Source organism: Patiria miniata, unplaced genomic scaffold, assembly GCF_015706575.1.
Source record: "Patiria miniata isolate m_02_andy unplaced genomic scaffold, ASM1570657v1 HiC_scaffold_7, whole genome shotgun sequence".
NCBI lineage: Eukaryota > Metazoa > Echinodermata > Asteroidea > Valvatida > Asterinidae > Patiria > Patiria miniata.
Genome location: NW_024037074.1, coordinates 6,027,639 through 6,051,329, shown reverse-complemented (window position 1 = coordinate 6,051,329; position 23,691 = coordinate 6,027,639). Strand labels below are relative to the sequence as shown.

The window sequence follows — 23,691 nt, the reverse complement described above, 5'->3', positions numbered from 1 at the left end:
CAAGCCCAGTCACAAGACCGTCACAAGTCCAGTCACAAGACCGTCACAAGTCCAGTCACAAGACCGTCACAAATCCTGTCACAAAACCGTCACAAGTCCAGTCACAAGACAATCACAAGTCCAGTCGCAAGACTGTCACAAGTCGAGTCACAAGACCGTTGCAAGTCCAGTCACAAGACTGTCACAAGTCGAGTCACAAGTAAATCACAAGTCCAGTCACAAGTTACAAAGGGTGAACAAAGGAATGCTTTTGTCACCTTCTATTGGAATAGCTTGTGACTTGACTTGGGACTGATGTGATGGACTTTTTAGGGTTTTGTGATGGACTAACTGCAACACTGCCTTGCAGTGAGAAAGAGGCTGGCCGTGCGAAATTGCTCTGTGCCTCAGCATATGAGGGCACTGTTCGGCCTCTGTACTCACAAAAGCAAAGCGAGGGCGCCTTTATTTCAGTTTTGACGTGAACTTGGGTTTTCCAATGTCGGACTGGCTTTTAGATATTAAAGTGCACTGTTGTACGCAATTGTTTCGAGACTGAATTGTGCCGAATGTGTTTTCATGGGAAATGTACATATTGTACACCAGTAAAGGCACAGGAACATTGTCCTGAGAATTTTTACACTTACCCCACTAGAGGGCGACAAACTTTTCAAAGCCAACTGGGTACTTTCCATAATTGGTCAGAGTAGCTGAGATAGCCACTGATTAAATAATAATTTATTGTAGTGATAAATAAGATCTAGATGCCAGCTCCCACCAACACGTTCATTCCGTTGCAAAAGAGGCCGTGATTTTTTTCTAACATCTTTTTTTCCTAAAATACATACAAAATTGAAGTCACAAATTCTGGAGTTGTTTCTGCACCACTTTCTCAAACACAAATGCAATTTTTGCAGCAAAAACAAGGCAAAATTCTCCCATATTTAAATGAGGGTGCAGTCTTTTTTATGCTCTGTTCCTCATTTACACTTTTAATTTCCGTTGACTGTTGAGTGTAATACTAGATTTGAATTTTTGTTTTGGTAGTGTTAAGAAATTTCTAATTCCATAGTTTGTGGCTTTTTGGCCATGGAATTTTTTTCATAACACTTGTTGGTCAGTATAGATCTTTATGAATGGCACCATTTCATAACAGTTGTCAATTTTACTTATTTTAGCTTTCTCCAAAGTGGCCAAAAAAAAGTGAGTACATGTAGTAGGAACATGTATATTATGGCAACTACTAAACTGCAGTTAGTCTCAAACTGAGTCATGCAAGTGTATCTTTCTCAAATACATTGTCTTAAATGTAACTACACATAAATTCATACACCACTTTCATTAAAAAGAAAACACTTTCAATAAAGTATTTCATTTAAAATTTTTATTTAAGATAATTTCAAATGGCAACATGGCACGTTTAACGGGTTTATGGTTTCCGACTAGTGGCCCCTGAACATGGACCATGGCCTATTGGCACTGTGCCAAGATTTTGCAGGATACATGTAGCTCGGGAAACCTGTGCGGTGTGCTAGAGGTCTTGAGATCATGTCCCACCAAAGTTTGTCTTTTAAATATCATTCTTGGTTTTTCTTTTTTAAAAGATTACAATGTAGGTGCAAAGTTTAGTAGTGAAAAAAATGTATGCAAAATTTTAACATATGCAGTCGTCATTATCACATGAACAGTCTACACATTTTGTAGACCATGAATATGGAATGTACCGTTTATTTAATATGTTTTGTAAATGTAGAAGGAAAAAAAAAGTTTGTGCTTATAATTGCACAATACTGTGCAATTTGTGGACTAGATGATTCTGTTATTTTGAATTACATTGTATAATCGTATGGTGTGCATGACTTGTTGAATGATTGGTCAACAGTTGTAAATTTTACGATCAAGAATATCTGAATAAATTGTTCCCACTTTGGGGTTTTCATTTTAAAATTACTTAGAGTCATTCCATTGACATTTTAGATTTTGAAAACTGAGTGTTAAACTCTTAAATGCTTCGGAGTATCTTGGAGAACCTTGCTACTTAAACGCACACTCTGTAATTTTTTCAAAACTACAAAAAAAAGCAAGAACTTCAAATGTACTTGTATAGGGGTGTGCATTTACGAGTAATACGAGAACTGGGTACCCGACTGAAGAAAAAAATGGGTACCCGGATACCCGTTGTAACAGCCCTATTCTTGTAACTCAAAAACAAACACAACGAATCATTATCTTAAGCCCTCAATTCTAAATATAATCATGATGCCTAATTTGTGTAGATCTCATCACAAAAGATGTCTTATGAAGAATAAATCATCATTAATGTCAAAATAAAATCAACATAGGTTTTTGTTTCAAATGTGCCTTAGATAATTGTGGGTCTAACATGCATCAAGACGATTTTTACTTAATTAAGCAACACTTTAAAAATGAAAATGAAACTAAAATGTAGATTAAACTAACTTTTATTTGCAAATACTTTGTACTGCATACAAAGCGCATTTTGAAGAATTTTTTTTTAATAAAGAACTGTACTTTACTTTTGTAAAAAAAAAGAAGCAGCAAAAACGGTAGGTTTTAGGGAATGGTTCGTTTTCAATATTGATATTGTGAGAAAATATTGCTTTGGCGTTGCTAATTTTGCACTCAATTTTTTTTATGCACCTAGAAAAAGATAAGACTAGAAATGGCAAGATTTGTTAATATATAAGTTAGGCCAAAAAAAAAATAAAAGTCTCCGGTTTCTGGTATGGAGCTTGCCCAAAAAGTGGTGCGGCGACGCGGCTTTTTTTTTTTTTTACCTGATTTTTTTACTTCACTTGTCTGCTGATGACTGCAAATGGTGCCCGACTAAACTTAGTGCAAATTATATGGGAGTCCAGAGAGGCCACATAAAGCTTATTCTCGACCATAACCCAATCTAAAAACACGTTAAAATTGTGCAGCAGCAGGATTCCAGTCAGACCAGTGAGTTCGGCGGTTTTCAGACATCATCTTTCATTGAAAAAAAAACTTTTTCATTTTGCCGATGCGCATGGCTACGGCGACGCGCGCGCATACCAGAAACCGGATACTTTTTTGGGGGGCCTTATAATGATTTTTTTTTTAAATGCACCTTAAAAAGATAAGACTAAAAATAGCAGGATTTGGATATACATAAATGTATGTAGCTTACGAACCTCACAAAATTGGAAAAATATCTTATAAGAAATGGCAAGGATGTGTGTGTGGCTTTCAATTTCTGAAGTAAACAAAATATGCAGTAATTATAGTACAATGTTCTTTCAAAACTATAATTTGAACATAAGACAGTGATGTTAAAATAGTAAAAAAACAGACCACTTTGTAACAAACATGAACACCAATGTACATGTAGATGATGTCAACTATAAAATTAGGTTGCATAGTCTGTGTACACTGCAAAACGAGACATTTATCATTTTCCTTCAAATGCTACACTCTAATTACTAACTGCAACTACTTAATAGCTAAGCTAATAAAATCAAATTTATTGATGCAATAATGGACACATGCTAGCACAAATTCCAACTTATTTTGACTTTGTCAAATTCAACATCAACTGCATACCGCGTAATCCCATAATTTCATTATTAAAAAATGCATTCCCTGTGCTAATTCAAGTTTCAAACCCCCCCCCCATTTTTTTAATTGCAATTTTCCTAGCAACACAAAATTTACTCACTTTTGAATGAGACATCAAAACAAAACAAATCCACAGACCCTTTGTTATATTGAATTATTATTTGCTACAATATTCAAATCATTTACTGGCCGATACTAATTCGGCTCTCGCAGGATCGATTTGTTTTTGTTAGAGGTTGCAGATGCTTAAATAGGGGGAGGGGAGCATCATTTTAACGAAAAATAAAAAGTACTTTTTCACTGGAATGATACAAATTGAAAATGTGTTACGATAAAAAATCTCATTATTTGAAGAGCATGAGGCATCATATTTAAAGGGAATACACAACATTTTCTTTTGCTGCAATTTTCAGAAATAGATGGATTTGGAGGATTAGTATGTTATAGCAAATATTGTTAAAATGACTTGTTTCACGATTTGGGCTTGTAAATGCTGGAAAAACCAAGAAAACCAAACATGTTCTTGAGGTCTGGTTCCCTGACCCCACTTAAGATGAAACAGAGCAATTATAGACTTTGGGGAATTGTAAGGTCAGAGAACCAGTTTAGCAGGCTTGTACCCCTTCACAGGTGTGTAATCAATTGCAAAGAAAACGCGGAGTAACTAATTATGAAAACTTAGGAGCAGTTTTTGAAAAAAACCAGTTTTCTCCAATGCTGGTCGGCCGACCAGCGCTGGAAAAATATCATTTTTCTTGAAAATGACAGCAAACCAGGAGCCACAATTTTACAGGATGCTTTAGACTGCATTCTCTAACAATCCAGTAATGATAACTTGATCATTTCGTTTTGTGATGTTTGCAAATGTTGTATCTTCCCTTTAATGGCAAGGCGCTTGGCACCACACAATGCTGCAAGTTACTGTAGGTTCATGTAGAAGTATGGCAATGCCTGCAACGCGCAGTAGAGTGAGATTGTATTATTGTTTGAGTACAATACACCGTTTAGCGTTTTCTCTACAGACAGTAGGCAATCACATGTACACTTCAGCAAAATCCATCTGCGCCCCCCCCCCTTTCCATCAACACTGCCCCACCCCAAAAATAATGCATTATCCACCCCAACTATAGCGATGGACCCAACCATAGTTGCAACAAGTATGCTACTGGGCAATTCCGTAAAATCCAACGCATGTCCGACCACATAATGTACACTACATGTACAAGGTCGTTTAAAGGTGGTGGTACAACCTTAGTTTGGTCTGTAATGGGAGACTTTTGAGACTTTAGACATCAGTGGCAGCAAACACACCCATTCTTTTTCCATTGTTTGAGCATGCCCGCCTTAGCTTTTAACATGACGTAAACAAATGAAGAAGGACCGGTGTGTTTGCAGCCACCAACGTCTCCAAAGTCTCCCATTGTTTTCTACTCTTTAGATGCCATATTAGTGATGTATCACATTCATTTTTCATACAATAACTCATTAAAGTGTCTGACATGAACATTGTACAGCTGAATTAACAGAATTGCCCTTCTGCTAAAAAATAATGGAACGATGGAAGACTATAAGGAAGACTGACGGTTAACTGGACCAAACATTCGTTGAAAGCAATGATTTAAAGACGCTACACATGTTATTGATATAAAAATGGCAAGTAGAGTGGCATGAACACGTTGTTACATGCAAGTACATGTAGACCCCTGATAATATTGGAAGTTAAATTTTGGCAGACTCTTTAAGAGAACCCTCTATGCCCTAGCATGGCCTCCTTAAGGTACCCCTTCCACTCGTTCACAACACTCCGTGGGCACCTTCTCCCAGTTGTAGACGTAGGATAACCTAAACTGTTGCTCCTTGGCACACATCTTGCCCGTCGTCTGTAACTGTTGATACTTGGACCTCATGTCCTGTATCGACTGTTTGTGTGTAACGATGTAGACGTTGCGGCAGCCACGGGATTTGAACTCCGTGTCGAATCGGGGGTCGTGCTCGCGCTTGACGTCAACGGCTGCCAGCCAGGAGCCAACAGAGACATCTTCAGCATGGTACCGCTTCAAGTACTGGGCATTGTTTGCGATGAAGCTGACTAAATCGGACGAGAGCACGTAACCCCCGCCCATGGCATACGGCAAATACCGATCGCACAGAACCCAGTCTGTTTCAGCGTAGCGACCGGTGCGGTGAGCGTGTGCCCTCCCGTCAAAGAACCCCCAATACAGCTTCTCTTTGCTCTTCGACTTCAGTTCTTTGACCACCGCATCCAGTCGGACATACGTGTCATCGTCGGCCTTCAGTACATACTGAAAGTCGACATTTCTGTCCAACCACGTCAGCATTTGGAGGAGCTTGTTGGTGAGCGACCCGAAGGAGTCCTTGAGTTTGGGCAGGAAGAGCAAGTCCTTGTGGCGAGCCTGCTCAGAGTCCAGCATCTTCTTGTCCGACTCCTTGAGCTCTGCCGTGCCCACCACAAACTTGGGCAGGACGTCCTTGCCGTGCTTCTGCAGCCAGGTCTCTCGGATCGTGTAGCGTCGCTCCACCAGCTGAGGGCCCGTCATGATGAGAACCACCAGGAAAGAGGACAGTTTTTTCTTGGGCCGCGGGGCGTTCTTGTCCCCCTCTTGGTGGCTGGATTGATGGGGCTCACATGTCACCGGCTTGGTGCTCTGGTTGCTGGATCCATCATTGCATGTTGAGATGATGTATATGATGAAAATAATGAAGACGCAAGGCATAATAAACATTATCTTTGCCATGCCTGGTTTGGTCTTCCTACCCATGCCTTTCAGAACCTGATAATGAAAGAAAAACAATTATTTTATGAATGGATTGGTTTTTTTTAAAAGATAGCCGAAGAGAGAATGGGTACCCAATGCGTTTTTGTAGACAGAAGACACTATACACATATCCCTCACACTATAGATGAATTTCAAACCATGTCACAATCTATTCAACAAATAAATTGCATACATCACCAAATATTTAGAGCTGCTAAGTTTTCGGAAAGAATGTTGATACCTAACAACGCCACTTTTTTCTTCATTATCATTTCAGTAAAGGTCAGTCACGGGAATGTTGAAAAGCCATGAATGTGGGACTGAGAAACATTTCCAATTTTGTTAGGAAATACTTGGAAAATGTTCTTGACTCTCCATAGACTTTGTACAGAACGTGTACAAGTGGCGTCTGGATACTACATTCTTTCCTCATTTTCAAACAAGCTTTGATTTGGAACATCCTTTGAACTAACTGTAAAAAAATTGTAAATGTACCTTAAATTTTCAACTGGACTGTCGCCTGATGACCTGTTGCAATTCTGAGAGGGTCAATTGTCTAAGGGGGATGAGGTCATAGAGGGCTCTTTCCAAGTGCCATCTCTGAAACAACATTAAAAGTGAAATGCATGACAACTTTAAAGGGAAAATACAACACTTGCAAACATCAAAAAATAAAACTACCAAATCATTTTGAAATACCTTGCTGGACTGTTAGTGAATGACAGTGTAAAGCATCCTGTAAAATCATGGCACCTGGTATACTGTCATTTTCAAGAAAAGTGGTATTTTTGTATCAATTTCCAACGCTGATCGGCCGATCAGCGTTGGAAACAACTGGCTTTTTTTTTCAAATACTGGCCCCAATTGACCATTGCACTTGTTTGCAATCGATTACAAACCTATGAACGGGTACGAGCCAGCTAGACTGGTTCCTTGACCTTACAATTCCCCAATGTATGTAAACTGCTCTGTTTCTTCTTATATGGAGTCAGGGAACCAGACTACAGGAAAATGATCGTTTTTCTTGGTTTTTATAGCATTTCGAACCCAAAACCTCAAAAAAGTCAGTGTAACTATATTTGCTATATATTTCCAACCCCCCAATTCTATCCATTTCTGAAAATTACAGCAAAAGCAAATGATGTATATTCCCTTTAAGGATGGATGACAAATTTAAATGTGAAAGAAGAATTCATTGAATTAATTGAAATGACGCTGTAATCAGTTTTGGAAACAAATTTTTGAAACAATGATTTCATTCACAATAAAATCATAGTAAATCGTACATCAAAATGCAAAGACCAACACAAGACCCAGATTAGTGGCATTGCAATAGACACAGTTGCAGATGTTATGCAAATTAAGTACTTTCCTTGCGTGCCTGAGTGCCTGGCTGGATTGCCCTAGTGCTATTGTGTTTGTTAGGTGTGGCTCACCATGGAGCTATAAAACACATGGGCTCACTAGCCAAGAAGAGTTCAAGAAGTAAACATGTATGTATACGTGTACTGTGGTGGCCAGGCAGCCATAGCGCGGCAATAAGCTGTTGCTTGGTGAGTTTTATAACATAGTTTATTTCATTTACCTCATTTATAAAATAATTCTTGTTCTCTTTACTGGTTACAAGTCTGTTTAGAAGTTGAGAGAAATTTCAGCAATAATTGTCATAGTCATAGTCTATTTTCTTGTATTGCATGTTTTCAAGACTGTACCTTAAGTGTTGGGACTCTCATACACAGTATTGAGAGTCCCAAATTTTTGGACTAGTCATAGACCAATAACTTTTTTTGTTACTAAAGTTTACTAAAGCTTTGCCGTCTCCGGCAAAATATACACTGCCTAAAATAATAAAAGAAGAATATTCTTATTTATTTGGGGATGAGAAAAAAAAACTTCAAAATGTGGTGCGGTTGGAATCGAATGCGAGTCATCCCGCTTACTAGAGCCTTTGCTTAACCATTACACCAAACGTGCTACACAACTTCTGGCTGGAATTTAATACATCTTATAATTCAGCCCTATTTTAAAGAGTACAGCGCCCTCTGTTGATATGGATTGCCGCCGGCAAACCATTAGTAATCGTTAGTTTGCCGTCATTACCTCCGGCAAAATATCCACTATCTATAAATATTGCTTATCTTTTGACAAATTAAAAAAATATATATTAGCAATACTAGCAACAACATGGACATGATCAATAAAACAATCCCATTCAATCAGATTCAGAATTAGCATAGACACCCATCACTGCCCATGGCATATTAAGCAAATGTGGCCAATTTACCCGACTACGATCCAATAAATTGGCCACATTTATGGGGCTAATTCAGAATGAAATTCTTATTTTTCTTACTTACCGAATTATTAGGCGAACTTTCGGCGCGGCATATACTTTTCACTTTCAGTTTCACAACCGCTAGGCGCTAGTCGCTATCGAACTCAATCATGGCGCAGCCACGCACGCCGTTGAACAGTTTATGCATAGGACTAAACCTGTGAACTTTCCAAAACTTTGCCAACGTAGCACTTTCCCCAGGCCAGCCGGAATATCTGCCAAGTCAATCATCGCGGAAGTACTCTCTCGGGTCAAGGCAATAGGCCTAAATCGCTACACGGGTATAGTACCGCGCACGATCAAATTACATTATGAAACAAAAATAAACCCATGGACGCCGCCATCTTGACTGGTGGCCAAACGCACGGTTTTCGACGAAACGCGTATGGAATGAGGAATACCAGTTAACGTAATGCATGATGGGATCACACAAAATGGCAGCGCCCATAAGCTTGCAGTATAAGCTTGATTTTGGGTGTGAACTACATTTAAAAATCCAAGTCGAAAACAAGTTTTTGTTTACTATTTCTATTTGGTCGACCAAGAAAACTCCGAACGCGAAAACGTTGCGATGGGCGTCATCGGATCTTGTATTAGAGTAAGTACAAAGGTGCTAGGGCCTACTTGTTTTTGTTTTCTTCGAATTTTGTACTTGTGAATGTGAGTGAACATGGTGAAGTTTACTTAGCTGGAGTTACCCAGCCCTAAATTTTATCACAACCCAATGATAAAATTTAGGGCTGGGTAACTCCAGCTAGGTGAAGTTGTGTTCGTGGAGCGGGATGTCAATGTCATGATGTTGCAACGTACCACTCTTTTAATTATAGGCCTAGGCCTATCAATTATCTCAAATAAAGGTCAGTTATTGCAAAAATGTTGAAAAGACATGAGTCTGGGGAATTTTTCCAGTCTGGGAATGAGAAACATTTGTTAGAAAATACTAATAACTAGTAAATACTTCTTTTTGACTCGCCATTGACTTTGTACACAACTGCTGAAGTGGCGTTAAACAGTAAATTTCACTTTTCATCCAGTAGGCCTAAACCCAACTAGTTACTACCTCAATATTAATCATTAATCTCTGCTTGTAGTTGTACTTCAGGTGGTGTATCTAGTAGTGATTTTGTGGCCGTTTTGAAGGTGAAATCTGATGTTTTTGTTGGGTTGTTTCTATTGTGTCACATGATGGCAGCCCAACCCTACTTTTGTCGAAACCTTTTGTCAGACAATGTCCCAATGTTAATATAAGCGATAAGTAGTTACTCGGACGATGACATAAGTAGGCCTACATTGTGGGAGGATAGGTTTCCGTCCAATCCTTTTCCAATCAACTGAAATCACACCCTGCCATACCCTGTTATTGCCTATGTTATCCGTAATCTCACTGGGCCATTTTTTTTATTATTACGAATCAAACTTTAAACAAAAATTCAAAATGTCAGTGTTATTTTCAGCAGGATAATGGGTGGATGGGTTAGTGGTTGTGACATTAGTGAACTTAAGTTAAGGGAACCTATATACATGTACAGGGAAGGCTAAAATAATTTTTTTTTCTGTTTCTAAAGTGGCATCATGATACTACCCAAATGTTGACAGTAAGTCTACGGTACTAATTGCAATCAGTACGTATATTACTGATTTAGAAATAGAGCCTTTGTTTTATTTTTCTCTTTGTTTTAGGATGCAAACAATTGGTGTGGAAGACGCAGATCTGTCAACAAACTGCTGTTGCTGATGTGCGCCACAAGCTCCACCCTGCTGGTTATTTTCATCACATCTTGCGTAAATGACACAACCAATCGTAATGCTAAGGCCGTACCATGCGACCCGAACCTATCCCCGGCCCAGCCCAAAGCCAGCCAGAAGGAGCTTTCGGCATTCCTTGTGGTCCTGATAATGAGCGGGCCACAGATGGTCGAACGCAGGTACACGATCCGCGACACCTGGCTGCAGAATCACGGTGGAGATATCCTGCCGCGGTTTGTGATTGGAACAGCCGGGCTGTCCAGCTCAGACATGGAGACGCTGGAATCAGAACAGAAGCAGTTCCACGATATGCTCTTCCTCCCAGAGCTCAAAGATTCCTTCAGTGTCCTCACCTCAAAACTTCTCCAGATGTTAGCGTGGCTTGATCATACAGTAGACTTCCAGTACCTGCTGAAGGTAGACGATGATACCTTTGTCAGACTCGATCCCTTAGTCCAAGAGCTCGCAACCAAGTCCAGAGTTCGCCTTTACTGGGGTTTCTTTGACGGCCGGGCACATGTCCACAAGAGCGGCAAGTACAAGGAGACGGATTGGGTGCTGTGTGACCGCTACATCCCCTTTGCGGTAGGTGGTGGCTACGTCTTGTCCTCCGACTTGGTTCACTTTGTGGCTGAAAATGCCCCGCTTTTGAAGAAGTACCACGCGGAGGACGTGTCCCTTGGCTCCTGGCTGGCTCCGATTGACGTGAGGCGGGAGCACGACCCGCGATTTGACACCGAGTACAAGTCGCGCGGTTGCCGCAACAGCTACCTGATCACCCACAAACAGAGCGTGCAGAACATGCGGGGAAAATACCTGCAGCTGCAGACTATTGGGCAGATGTGCGCCAACGAGCAACAGATCAGGTTATCTTACATGTACAACTGGGACAAACCTCCAACTGAGTGTTGCGAACGTGTGGAGGGTGTTCCGTAAAGTTGCATCTTGCTAATAATCCATGAAAAGCTGCAGGGAACTTTGCATTACCTTGGCGAATCTTAGGGAGAGACTTCATCTGCTACTGCTTGAGTGAGTGGACTGTTCGTGCAACAAAGTACCCAGATATCACCGGCTGAGGCACGACCAGCATATTGGGAGAAACATTCTCCGCAGCTTTTCCAGGATTATTATTGAGACGACTCTTAAAAATTACTGTTGTTTCTTTGTGGCACCATTTCACTTTCTAAAAAGGGGTATGGTTTTTGGAAAAATCCGACTCAAATGTTTACTTCAAAAACTCTGAATGATGATATTTATTACTATCAATAAGCATGAATCATTTGGAAACAAAATGCAGGTGGATAGAGCTCATACATATTCATGTGCCGTTTTGTATTATTTGAAAAGCAAACTGTTTTATTCTTAGTAAGGAATTTTGATATATTTATATAGCAACTCATTATAAGCAGACCAGCAACATTTCATGCACTACATTGTTTGTAGTCAAGCATACTACATTCACTAGCACTTCATCAATTTTCCAATGCAGTGTGGGTGTACTAAGGCCCCCCCCCCCCCCAAAAGTCTCCGGTTTCTGGTATGCGCGCGCGTCGCTGTAGCCATGCGCGTCGGCAAAATGAAAAAAAAAAATTTTCAATGAAAGATGATGTCTCAAAACCGCCAAACTCACTGGTTTGACTGGAATCCTGCTGCTGCACAATTTTAACGTGTTTTTAGATTGGGTTATGGTCGAGAATAAGCTTTATGTGGCCTCTCTGGACTCCCATATATTTGCACTAAGTTTAGTCGGGCACCATTTGCAGTCATCAGCCGACATTTGAAACAAAAAAATAAGGTAAAAAAAAAAGCCATGTCGCCGTACCACTTTTTGGGCAAGCTCCATACCAGAAACCGGAGACTTTTTTTGTTGGCCTGAACAAGAAAACAGTGTTTTCTCTGTATATATACTTCAACATTTTCTCTGCTAAATTTGACTTTTAGGACATATTATCACTTTCTGATGGCTGAGTGATAGGTCACTGGTGGGAAAAATTAGTGATGGCCAGATATGGGAATCTTTCCATTGTATACAACGCCTGAATAAATCCTCGTCATCTCATTGGTCAAAGCCACAAATCATGTGACCATGCAATGGAGTTTTTTTTTTACCGTGGAAATAAACTTTTATGGTGCAGCAGGGCTGGGGGTTGGGTCGAATAATTCCATGACATGTGATCAGTGACCAACCAATGAGATGACTGGGATTTATTCAGGCATTGTAATAAGTATTATTCAATGTAAGCAGGGACCAAAGTAAGATATGAGTACTAGTATAGAAAAAAAATAAGCTTCTACTTGACTTTAAAAGCTAGTTAGGACAGATCCTTGTCATTTGATTGGTGGAACTCACATCACGTGGCATTCGTTATTGCTCCCATTCATGCCGCGGCTCAAAAACTACGATCCGCCCATGGGGAATGGGAAATACTATTCAACAGTTAGGATCATGACGCGGTATTTGTGTGCAAATGCATGCTGGTGTGCGCGTTCAGCGTTGCGCGTAGCGCGTATTGTTCCAAAGAGCCAGCGCTACATCGTTGGGTTCAAACATTTTCGTGAAAGGGTGGTTTGGAAGAGAGAAATACATTTTCCTCCAGTTTTGTATTGAAAAAAGTTCAAATATATCAAATGACAAGGATCTATATGTCAGTTATATAAAACAAATATTGAGTGGCTTTAAATTGTGGAATGGGAGGAATATTATCGCTCGATAAAATCTGGACTTTTCCAGTTCACTCGGCTTCGCCTCGTGAAATGGAAAAGTCCAGATTTTACCCTGCGATAATATTCCTCCCATTCCACGCTGAGCCACTCAATATTTGTATATTATTCAATGTAAGCAGGGACCAAAGTAAGATACGAGTACTAGTATAGAAAAAAAATAAGCTTCTACTTGACTTTAAAAGCTAGTTAGGACAGTTAAAATGAAATTATTTTTACTGGTAGTATTCTGCCTGCTGTTAGCGGCTGGCTACGTGTCATTATGGGCTAATGCCATTGGGCAGGATGCATTTACTGTTGTCACTTTTCCTTCGGACTTGAACTTTTGAACTGGGCTTATTTAAAGAAGGGAAGAAGTAGTTCTATTTTCTTACAATAATCAGCATTTTTGATAGCATTTTTTTGTATATATAGGTGGTGTCTGTTATTTTATAAATCGAATTTGTGGAATATATTTTGTACTTGATATATTTTTGTATGGGATGTAAATCTAGTCAAATGATCTAATTAACACGCGGAAGATACCATTTGATTAAATTGTTTGGCTATAGGCCATCCCTATTTATTTCTTTGTTTCTCATTTCCGACCGACCCTATTTTGGGCTCCCAAACCAAGGAAATAAAACTTTTTTTACCGCCGACCCTGTCTGGAACCCAATGAAAATTTATAAAAGAAAAAAGAAAAGAAATGACTTCTGTGGTTTCTAGACAATTTGCGCCAGACAAATAATCCCACTTTACTGTAATGATAGCAAAGAGTGTAAGCCTATTTATGCAAACAAATAAAGAACCTTCCCTCAAGCAAAAAAGAAAGTCCCCCCCTCAATACTTTTTGGTCTAACTCAAAAACTACCGGGCACATCTTGCTCATCAGACTACGACTGATCAGTACAAAAATTCCTTAGCAATCCAGCCATACTCTTTGTTTGGCCCAAAACAGTGATAATGTGTACAAAATTATGCAATTTATGACAAATAGTACGGAAGAAAGTTGCACTTTTTTATGCGTGCAAGGCGAGTGTGAACCACAACTTGCACGTATACAAATGTGCAACTGTTTTCGGTATCATTTGTCTTAAATTGCATAAATTCGTACACATTATCACTGTTTTGGGCCAAATAGAGAGTATGGCTGGATTGCTAAGGAATGTCTGTACTGATTAGTCGTTGTTTGAGCGAGAGGTGCTCAGTAGTTTTTGAGTTAGACCAAAACGTTTTGGAAGGGGGACTTTCTTTTTTGGTTGAGTGTATTATGCAAGTCGAACATCTTGCCAAATATGGTCTCATGATTTTATTCAGTGATATCAACTCATGATAAACCCATTGCAAAAATCAAAACTAGAGACAATACGCACTTGGCATCATTTAATTTAACCATCTATATATGGGTGAAACTGCAATGTTCTTTCTTCACATTTTTTTCGGCCGACCGACCCTACTTCAGGGACAAACAATTATGAGAACCGCAAAAAAAAAAAGAAATTCAAAGGGACGCCCTAAGATTAGCAGACAATACATGTAGGGCAAGGTAAATTGCCCTTGTAAATTGTATCTTCCGAGACAGTAAATATTTGTACTCTTAAGCTTCATGTGTGTCCTTTTTATTATATTATGTTTGAATAAATTGATACATTGTGTGCAAAAGGTTTACCAAAATTAAAGTGCATGTAATTTTTTTCGGCCGACCGACCCTACTTCAGGGACAAACAATTATGAGAACCGTAAAAAAAAAAAAAAATTCAAAGGGACGCCCTAAGATTAGCAGACAATACATGTAGGGCAAGGTAAAGTGCCCTTGTAAATTTTATCTTCCGAGACAGTAAATATTTGTACCCTTCAGCTTCATGTGTGTCCTTTTTATTATATTATGTTTGAATAAATTGATACATTGTGTGCAAAAGGTTTACCAAATGTGATAACTCAACCTTTATTTTAACTTTAGATAATGTGGAAACTAGTTCGACGTGAGATAACAAGGGACCTGAAAATATTAAGCGGGAATTCATGTGAAAGTATAAATTTATCTACACTACTATCGGAACTGCACCAGTGCTGAACCTCGGACTTTGGACAGTCGAACTTTTTTTAGCAATTTTGGTTCATTTCTTACATATATAAAAGGGTAGTGTGTTGATTTTAGTAGTTGAGTGTTTGTACATGTAATTGTATACAGAGCGAGAAAATGGCGTTTTTGTACACGCGACGCTGTTGCTGTTGTAGCTTGGAGTGGGGCACCATGGCCGTCGCAATATGGACAATGGTAGGGTTTTTTGTTGTTGGAAATACAGGGCGAGTCAAAAAATGCGAAACCCAGATGTCGGGACTTCTGTTTTAATGAAGTTCTGCAAATAGCACTTTGAAAATCTAGGATATGAAAGCCCAATTCATCAACTTTCTTTTGGTACAAGAATCATTCAAATCACTCATGCACTTTTGAAGTTACGGAATTTTAAACGCAACCACCGTTTTAAAGTTCTGTCCATGGATCACTACAAAAAAGGTGTGCGTTCTTTCAGCAATACATACAATTCACACGAATCCCTATGTGATTTGTTTTCGTTTTGCAGAAAGAACACTTACCTTCTGTTGATCCGTGGCCAGAACTATAAAACGGTGGTTGTGTTTAAAATTTCATAACTTCAAAAGTACATTAGTGATTTGAATGATTCTTGTACTAAAAGAAAGCTTATGAATTGGGATTTCATGTCCTAGATTTTGAAAGTGCTACATGCAGAACTTCACTTAAACAATGGTCCCGACATTTGGGTTTCGGTTTTTTTTACTCACCCTGTAGATAGCAGTTTTATTATTTGTTACCGTATTCAATGTAAAGGTGTATTTGATTGAGGCGAGTTTTATGCAGTTCCACTTGCTTTATATTTTGAAATTATTTGAGAGTATTCGGTGTTGTTTTTGTTGTTCGTTGCTGTTGCTTGTTCTTGTGTGTTTGTTGTTGCTTGTCGTTTGTTTGTGAAGGCCTATCCCGTGCAATTTTTAATTTGTATTGTACTATCTTTACTCAATAATAAATTACGAATCAATCAATTAAATAACACAAAACTAACATGTCTTATTTTATGGTATTCTCGGTAGATTTGCAGTCTAATGGCACTTATGCAGTGCGGATATACGCTAGCGTATACAGACCCACAAAACATACGTAAGTTTTCCTATTTTGGTCAAATAAATCCTTTATTGGCACTGATAAACTAATACAATTACAGGTGGTTGTTTTTTTATTGATTTTAGTATTATGTTACTACCAACTTCGACTAATTTGCTCACCAAAGTCCGGTTTTCAAATGACTTTTATTTTCAACATGTAGAGTACAGGGTGAGTCAAAAAGAAAGTGACCAAGTTGGTGAAAATATTTCAAAATATGTGGCTCACTCCATTTTCATACAAAAGAAAATGCAGGCATAAAGTACATGTTATTGACTGGCATAAAACACAGTGAAATTTCACGTGATTTGCATACTCCATTCCCAAGTTACGTTTATTTTGATATGAAGAGCACACAATTCAGCTATCCACCACTGATCATTTACCGTTCTACGAACTGATGCTGTATACCCATTAAATAGAATGAAACATGGACGTTTTCCCACCTCAATGAATGGAGGAGAACTTGCAAAGGAAAACATACCAAAATCGCCATTAATATTTCAGAACAAAAAAGATGACTTGTTCCTTATTGATATTCAAGTCATAAATCAGACGGTATACTGTTTCAGCCTTGACTTTGATCTAAATCTCATTGTATCTGGATGTTATTTACTTGAAGTGTGTTATCTGTAATTCTCACTCAGCTCAATAGCTTCCAATGGCATTCATGTGGACAGCTTTTAAAAAAAAAAGGGTTCTTTTATTAAAACGTGCATAACCTCCGATAGCAATTAGCAATGATCAATTTCAGAAATTATTTTTATTTGTTGAGATAAGTGGAAGAACATGCTCGTTTAAGATGTACTTCTTTTGGTGTTTCAAATATGATTACTTTTTGAGTGGAAAAAATTGTCCCTCTGTTTCATGTTTACTTCGCATTGGAGATTATTCCTTTCCCCTTTTTTCTGCAGCCAACGAAGCGAGAGTCTACGGCAGTTTGATAGTTCTTCACGCATTCCTCTTTCTGTCAGCTTTGCTGCTAGTTATCGGTATGGTTCGGGTAAGTATAGATTTTCCGATTCAGTATAAATTTGCCAGATGTTCGTCACATGTTTCTTCTCATCATGTTTTGGAAAGCGAACCGGCAACTTGTTAAACATTAGCGGATCATGGGGGACAGGCGCCATGCCCCCCCCTTTTTTTTTAATCGATGGAGTGCATAAGACCATTTTTTGTCTTTAATTGTGTATGAAATAAATTAGAACGTTGCGTATTTCCCTCGCAAGCCATCAGCTACACTCCTATTAACTTTAATTATATTACATTGTGGAAATAACACACGATACTTATACAATTCCTTTCCTCTTTAAAAAAAAAAAAACTCGATCCCTTTTGCCCCTCCCCCTCCCAAAAATGTGGTTCTGGATCCGCCCTTGTTTGTGATCAATAATGGTCGATTTTTTTGAAACCAGCTATCACTCGCGTTGATAAACCCGGAACCGAAAATATTGGTTGCATGGGCCTCCAAACGGACCACTACTTGCTCTTTGTGTTCTACTTTTTTTCGTTTGACTAAATGAAGCAACAGCATTGCTAACAATTAATGTCTTCAAACCTCAAGGGAACAGGTTTCAAAATTTGACTTATCAAGCAGAGTTTTGAGTTAAGCAGGGTCGTATATATATCATTGTTTAAACAAACAAAAAATGTTTATTAAGCCACTGAGCTCAGTCTTCAACTGATTATAGTGAAGTCTTGATAAGTTGTTATATCAGAGTTTGACTTATCGAAATTTCACAGTAACATGTTGAAGATATGACCTGGGCCTCGTAAACTGGATTCCCTTTCCAAATCACGTGAAAAAGTGTGGGCACACTTTCTTTATTAAATCCGACCTCGATGAATTTTCTCCAGAACGGTACAATTGATTACGGAACAATTTCACAAATCATACCAGTACTTTCTCCTCATTTGGCAAGGTTTTTCTCACCAAAGCACGTTCATTTTGTGGGTGACAACCCTTACATTCTGTAGATGAACGAGCTATTGCTGTGCCCTTACGTCGTGTTGGAGACGTTGGCGTTCCTAGCCTACATCGGGCTCGAGGTTGCTCTGATCGCTGCATTGGTGGTAAGTGAGACGACAAGGCTATTTCTCCCTCGTCCCCAGTGACTGATTGGAACCAAACTTGCTGTTGAGCTCTGTTTGAGGCAGTGTTCCTATGCAGGTTTTGGGGCCGAGGAAGATTGTCGCAAACTGGAGAGGTGCTGGTTTCCCGGTAGATACTTATTGCTGTACAGTTGAGTGCTCACTTTTATCCCCCCCCCCCCCCGCAACTTATGGCACTTTGTCAGTAGATAGAGTGGGTGGCCAGGGTATAGGGCAAGTTACCCCATACGCCAATGCACGGTGAAGTGAGTTGACAACGGACTCTTGTACAATATACAACGATCGATATACAGACAGTATACACTGTTTATGAAGAAATCGTTGATTTTCTAAAAAAAACACACACCTGGTTAGACTATCTTATCATATTTTAAAGGAGTATTTTCAAGCCTTTGCTCTTGTTTATAATTGAGAAAAATCAAGAAAATTCAATGATGCAAACCAGAGATGTCAGGGGCGGATCCAGGAATTTCGCGGGGGGGGGGGGGGGCAAAGGCAAAAAAAAACACCTGAAATGTAGACAGGGTGTTTTCTCCGGACACTTGGCCTCCGAAAATCAATAGGTGGGGTGGGGAGGGAGGGGGGGGGTTTAGGGTTATGCAAGGTTAGGGTCAGCGACTTGTTCACGCGCAATGTTCGTTGGGACACGCTGTGATTCGCTAACTGGTAGCCGTGCTTGCACATGTAGGCCTACACTATAAAAAAAATGCAAATAACGGAAGGCCAGACATATATATTAAACCAACATAGATAACATAGGTGGTTTGAAAGGTACGCCTTCCACTTTGAAATGAGACATAAACGGCCAAATGATAACGGCCTGATAATGTTTGTAAGAGTTGTGAGTAATTTTCCAAGGATACCAAAATGACCATGGAACCAAGTTTTAAATTTTAGGCATTTGGACAAAGGTAGTCTCTTTGTGGATATTTGCCTGGCCTATAAAAATGTTTTTTAGGGAGTAAACACAAATCTAAACCCTTTCTTGCTGACACCTCATGCTAAAAATGTTTAGCATGTAGGCCCTAAACATGCTTACAAACTGATAGCAAGAACGTGTTTAGATTTGTGTTCAATTGCTAAACACATTTGTTGTAGGCCAGGCAAATATCCACACAGAGGCAATTACGCTACCTTTGCCCCAATGCCTAAAATTGAAAACTCATGGTTTCACAGTCATTTTGACCTCTTGCACTGATAATCCCAATTTACTGTAAAGATAGCGATGTATGTAAGCCTATAGGCTCAGCCCAGATCAGTAATTGTGCCAAGGATATCTATTTCAGGTCCATGTATGTGTTTCCTTGCCTTAATTATCGCTTATTATTAATTAGTTCCCAATTCCTGTTGTAGAATGGGAGTTGGAAGAATTTTTCACTTTTCAGTAGCAGCACGGGCCCGATCAGTGGTGACAACTTCAAATTTCTTTACATCACTGCGGCGGCGGTAATTCCTGTATGGCTATTGGTTAAGGTGAGCTAGTTTATCAGTAACCATAAAATGTAAATCTACGGGTAGTGTGGGTTGATGTCAGTGGCGTAGCCATGGGGGGGGGGGGGGAGGGGGGGGGCTACAGCCCTCGTGAAACCTTGTCGCCCCCCCCCCAGTCGCCCCCCCACTGAGATTTTGAGTTTCCAAAAAAAAAAATTATAATTGATCTACATGACGCCCCCCCCCCCATGAAATGTTCCAGGCCCCTCAGCGCCCCCCCCCCCCCCCCCCCCCCCCCCCCCACTGAAAAATTCCTAGCTACGCCACTGGTTGATTTACTTTACGACTAATAGGTATAGATATGCCTAAACAGCCGTTTGGTTGCGAAGGCTTGAGCGTCGCCGTTGTTAAACAAAGTTAATCCGATTAAGTACTTGGGCGCTATAACAGCCTTTTGAATGTTGTGGTTCTCAGACAAATGCTCAGTATGATTGAAATGTAAAATTATAACAGAAGAAGAAATTCTAAACTTAGTGTTAGTGGGAACATCGCCGTCTGCCGATGCCGAAACGTCACTTCTGCATTGAAAAATTGCCTGGGTTAATTTTACCCAAGAAAGGGTAAAAATTGGAACTACACAAACTTGGGTTGTTCTATAACCAATTATTTGGGTTAGAACTTCTGCTAAATTCAACCAAAACTTGTGGTCATCCAAGACTAAATTTAATTTGGTCTTGTATGCCTACAACTTTTGGTTGAATTTAACATAAATTCTAACCCAAACAATTGGATATAGAACAACCCAAGTTTGGGTAGTTCCAGTTTTCACCCTTTCTTGGGTAAAATTAACCCAGGAAATTGTTCAGTGTGGTAACTGGTAAAGCTGACCTTCAAGTCGGGAAGAAATCGTTCCAAAACGTCCCCAAATCTATGTATTTATCTCAGTTATTAGGAATCCCCTCAAGTTGTTATTTCACGAGTACTTATGATCATCTAAGTATATTCCGAATTTTAGCTTAAAGAGGTTTTGGAATGCTGAAAGTCGTTTTGTTTTTTTATATTTTTTTATTGTAGAGTAGACCCATATATATCATAATGACAAACTCCTATTCTTTTGTAATGTGCGTTTATATGTTTATAAAACTGAAATTCATCGAGTAAGTTGTTGGTCGGCGAGCGCATAATTGAAATCAACAGTCGTCGGGTTCTTCGTAAAATCAGAAAAATCGTGACGTAATAAACAGGACTCGTTTATACTACGCTGCATAGGGAGTCCTGTTTATTACTATGTTTTGTTTGCTGTCCCCAACGACGACTTTTACACAAATTGCACGTTTGGGTCGAAACAGGACCTGAAAAACAGCTCTCAAAAGTACCTTTTGTATTCATTTCCTGACAGAAACAATAGTTGTTTTTTATTTCATCACACCTTAGCCTACATATACCCGAAAAATGACGGAAATGTCTTCGAGCATTCCACAACCTCTTTAATCTGTGGTTGCAAACGCTTGTGTTACACCTTGATATATCTCCAAGGCAAATTTCGACGAGGATTTTCGACTACATGATTTTCAGGAAGTTGGCTGATTTTGGGGCAACAATGACTAGGCGCATATTAGCATATTCATTAGCGCCACTCGGCGTGACTTCGCGTGGGTATTGGTATCGACCAATGGAAGCCGGCAACAAGGGCGATTTTTTATAAATTATTAACTCGTCAAGGAGGCTATTCTGCGATTTTTAGCACATAGGCCTAGTTGGATCAATAAAAGAAACAATGAAAGATCCATGAAGATACGGTCTTCCAAACGGGAGAAAGTAATTTTCAAAGTTTTCGCCCGGCATTTACAATCGTTTGGCTCGGCGAATTGAGAACTCAATTCACCCAGCCATAATATTGTTAAGTTCTCAACGCCGTGCTATCGCCGTGCCGTAACGAAAAAGTCCAATTATTTATTGCCTGCTTTGAAGTCGATTTGAATGTATTAATTTTTTTCAGATACCGTGTCTACTGTGCGTTGTGTCGCTCCATAGAGACATAAGAATTTACAAGGGTGACCTTAAGGTAATGGCAAAATTCTGCTAGATTTAACAAAAATCTGCTAAATCACCTATAATTACACAAAATACATTGTTAACACTTATGCTCACATTAATTTCCTTAAAAAATTCTTTTTTTAATGGCGCGTAGCCTGGCTTCCAATGTCTACAGTTACTTTATATCCGGGAAGTGTCGAGACTGGCTTGAATTGCGCGCGCATCATAATGGGTTATTTAAGTTCTTATTTAAGCATAATATGGGCCCTGAACTTAAGGGTTTGTCAAAAAAATAATAATAAGGATGGAAGCCGTGCACAGGACCGTGAGCTTGTATTTCTGTGAAATTTGGATGAAATTGGGGCCCAAAAAGTGCTCTATACTTTGCAATGGAGTGTATAGGCACCGTTTTTTGTTTTCAAAACGGCGATTGGCTTCAGGACTATTTTCAGGCGTGATCATCTTCGGATGGACATTTCTCCCAAAAGTTATCCGATTACCCTTAAAAAAAAATTGAAAAAAAAATGAAAGATGATGAATGAGCTTTAATGTGCGTTTCGAACATCTTGGAGAGTTGTGGGTATTTTTCCTGAATTTCTGAAGTGGAGGCATTTATCTTCAGTAAGGACAATGGGGACAGGGAACCAGTACCAGACTACGTACACGGTGCATGCAGGCTTGCATCCACAAACCGAGGGCGCCCTCTGGGCCGCCGTCAAGTTATACGTGTATGGAATTTGGGCTACGTCTAAAGTTCTTGGCTACGGCTACATCTTATGATGCATGCGCCTCTGGAAGCAGGTGAAGCCACTTTTCATAGACATTACTACAAGTCGTAACCACATGAGGTTGGGGTTGTTTTTTTTTTTTAATTTCTTTCTGGTAATGAAACCAAGGATTCCTCAAAAGTCCCCTAAGCACTGTAGCTCGAAAGCCTGAAGAAACCTGCAGAGAGAAGACAATGAGAAGAAATTACAGTTTTAGAGGTGGGAGGAAAAGCCCAGAGGAATATTCTGAGGAAAACTTACGGAATCAGGCAGGGAATGAAACCCCAATCCACATGTTGGCCCGGTGGGATTCGAACCCGGGTCACAGCGGTGGAAGGCGAGGAAAGTACCGCTACGCCAACCTGACTCCCCTTTAATCTTTCATTTTCAAATCTCTGTTTCAGACGCAGTTTCCCTTCTTTCCACGGCGCGGGAGCACACTGGACAACGCAGGCTTAATCCAGTAGTAATGCATGATGACCTGCCACCAAAAAATTGTGTAATGGTTGCCATGAAACTAGCTGTCAGAAGCAATATTTATCATTAACAAAAAACAAAGAAATTTAACATTTGGACCTATTTGTGTACCTCCTAATTCCACAGCAAAATAAAACCAATGTATATGTGACTTGAAGCTTTGCATGGCGGATGAGATAAATTATAAAGTTCGCGGATAACACCATGGGGAAAGAAATCTCTTCTTGGAAGAAGTGTGGTTCTGAAAAGAACCGGTTGGTTGAGGGTAGAACTCGACGTTTGAGACAGTGTGCTTTGTCCGTCCTCGGGAGGATCAGAGCACACTGTCCGAAACGTCGAGTTATACACACAACCAACCGGTTCTTTTTAGAACCACAACTTGTCCAAGAAGAGATTTCTTTCCACATGGTGTTACCCGCAAACATTATATAGGGTGGATAAAAAAAAAACACCACGAAACCGAGATATTATTGCTAATTGGAACAGAAGTAGGGCACATGTGAATCAAATGTGAATCAAATGTGAATCACATGTGAACCAATTTTA

At 39.5% G+C, this 23,691-nt stretch overlaps 3 protein-coding genes across 5 annotated transcripts; 2 read left to right on the top strand and 1 right to left on the bottom strand.

Annotated features, from left to right (window-relative positions):
• Positions 1 to 4,864: 4,864 nt before the first annotated feature.
• Positions 4,865 to 9,130, bottom strand: LOC119744467 (beta-1,3-galactosyltransferase 6-like). Of its 2 annotated transcripts, XM_038220401.1 has the most exons (3): positions 8,714 to 9,130; positions 6,852 to 6,956; positions 4,865 to 6,371 (listed from the first exon to the last, which is right to left on the bottom strand). In XM_038220401.1, the coding sequence occupies exon 3, from the start codon at positions 6,357 to 6,359 to the stop codon at positions 5,352 to 5,354; it is 1,008 nt and encodes a 335-aa protein (XP_038076329.1). In that variant the 5' UTR covers positions 6,360 to 6,371; positions 6,852 to 6,956; positions 8,714 to 9,130; the 3' UTR covers positions 4,865 to 5,351. The 2 variants fall into 2 exon arrangements, with proteins under 2 accessions (XP_038076329.1, XP_038076330.1); XM_038220402.1 differs by lacking the exon at positions 6,852 to 6,956.
• LOC119744468 lies at positions 7,762 to 23,174 on the top strand. 2 transcript variants are annotated; one of them, XM_038220403.1, is made up of 8 exons: positions 7,762 to 7,909; positions 15,332 to 15,418; positions 16,252 to 16,318; positions 17,236 to 17,324; positions 18,299 to 18,394; positions 19,787 to 19,906; positions 21,864 to 21,929; positions 23,073 to 23,174. In XM_038220403.1, the coding sequence occupies exons 1-8, from the start codon at positions 7,811 to 7,813 to the stop codon at positions 23,133 to 23,135; spliced, it is 687 nt and encodes a 228-aa protein (XP_038076331.1). In that variant the 5' UTR covers positions 7,762 to 7,810; the 3' UTR covers positions 23,136 to 23,174. The 2 variants fall into 2 exon arrangements, with proteins under 2 accessions (XP_038076331.1, XP_038076332.1); XM_038220404.1 differs by lacking the exon at positions 15,332 to 15,418 and having other exon boundaries at positions 7,768 to 7,909.
• On the top strand, positions 9,151 to 11,952 carry LOC119744466 (beta-1,3-galactosyltransferase 6-like). Its single transcript, XM_038220400.1, has 2 exons — positions 9,151 to 9,289; positions 10,372 to 11,952. Exons 1-2 carry the CDS (start codon positions 9,263 to 9,265, stop codon positions 11,371 to 11,373), a joined length of 1,029 nt encoding a protein of 342 aa, XP_038076328.1. The 5' UTR covers positions 9,151 to 9,262; the 3' UTR covers positions 11,374 to 11,952.
• Positions 23,175 to 23,691: the final 517 nt, after the last annotated feature.

Bases quoted from the DNA above. Each gene is read 5' to 3' on its own strand.
- LOC119744466 (XM_038220400.1), top strand. From the start codon at position 9,263: ATGGGCGTCATCGGATCTTGTATTAGA. The intron at 9,290-10,371 runs GTAAGTACAAAG...TCTTTGTTTTAG, and splicing joins TCATCGGATCTTGTATTAGA to GATGCAAACAATTGGTGTGG.
- LOC119744467 (XM_038220401.1), bottom strand. From the start codon at position 6,359: ATGGGTAGGAAGACCAAACCAGGCATGGCAAAGATAATGTTTATTATG.
- LOC119744468 (XM_038220403.1), top strand. From the start codon at position 7,811: ATGGGCTCACTAGCCAAGAAGAGTTCAAGAAGTAAACATGTATGTATA. The intron at 19,907-21,863 runs GTGAGCTAGTTT...AATTTTTTTCAG, and splicing joins CTGTATGGCTATTGGTTAAG to ATACCGTGTCTACTGTGCGT. The intron at 21,930-23,072 runs GTAATGGCAAAA...TCTCTGTTTCAG, and splicing joins TTTACAAGGGTGACCTTAAG to ACGCAGTTTCCCTTCTTTCC.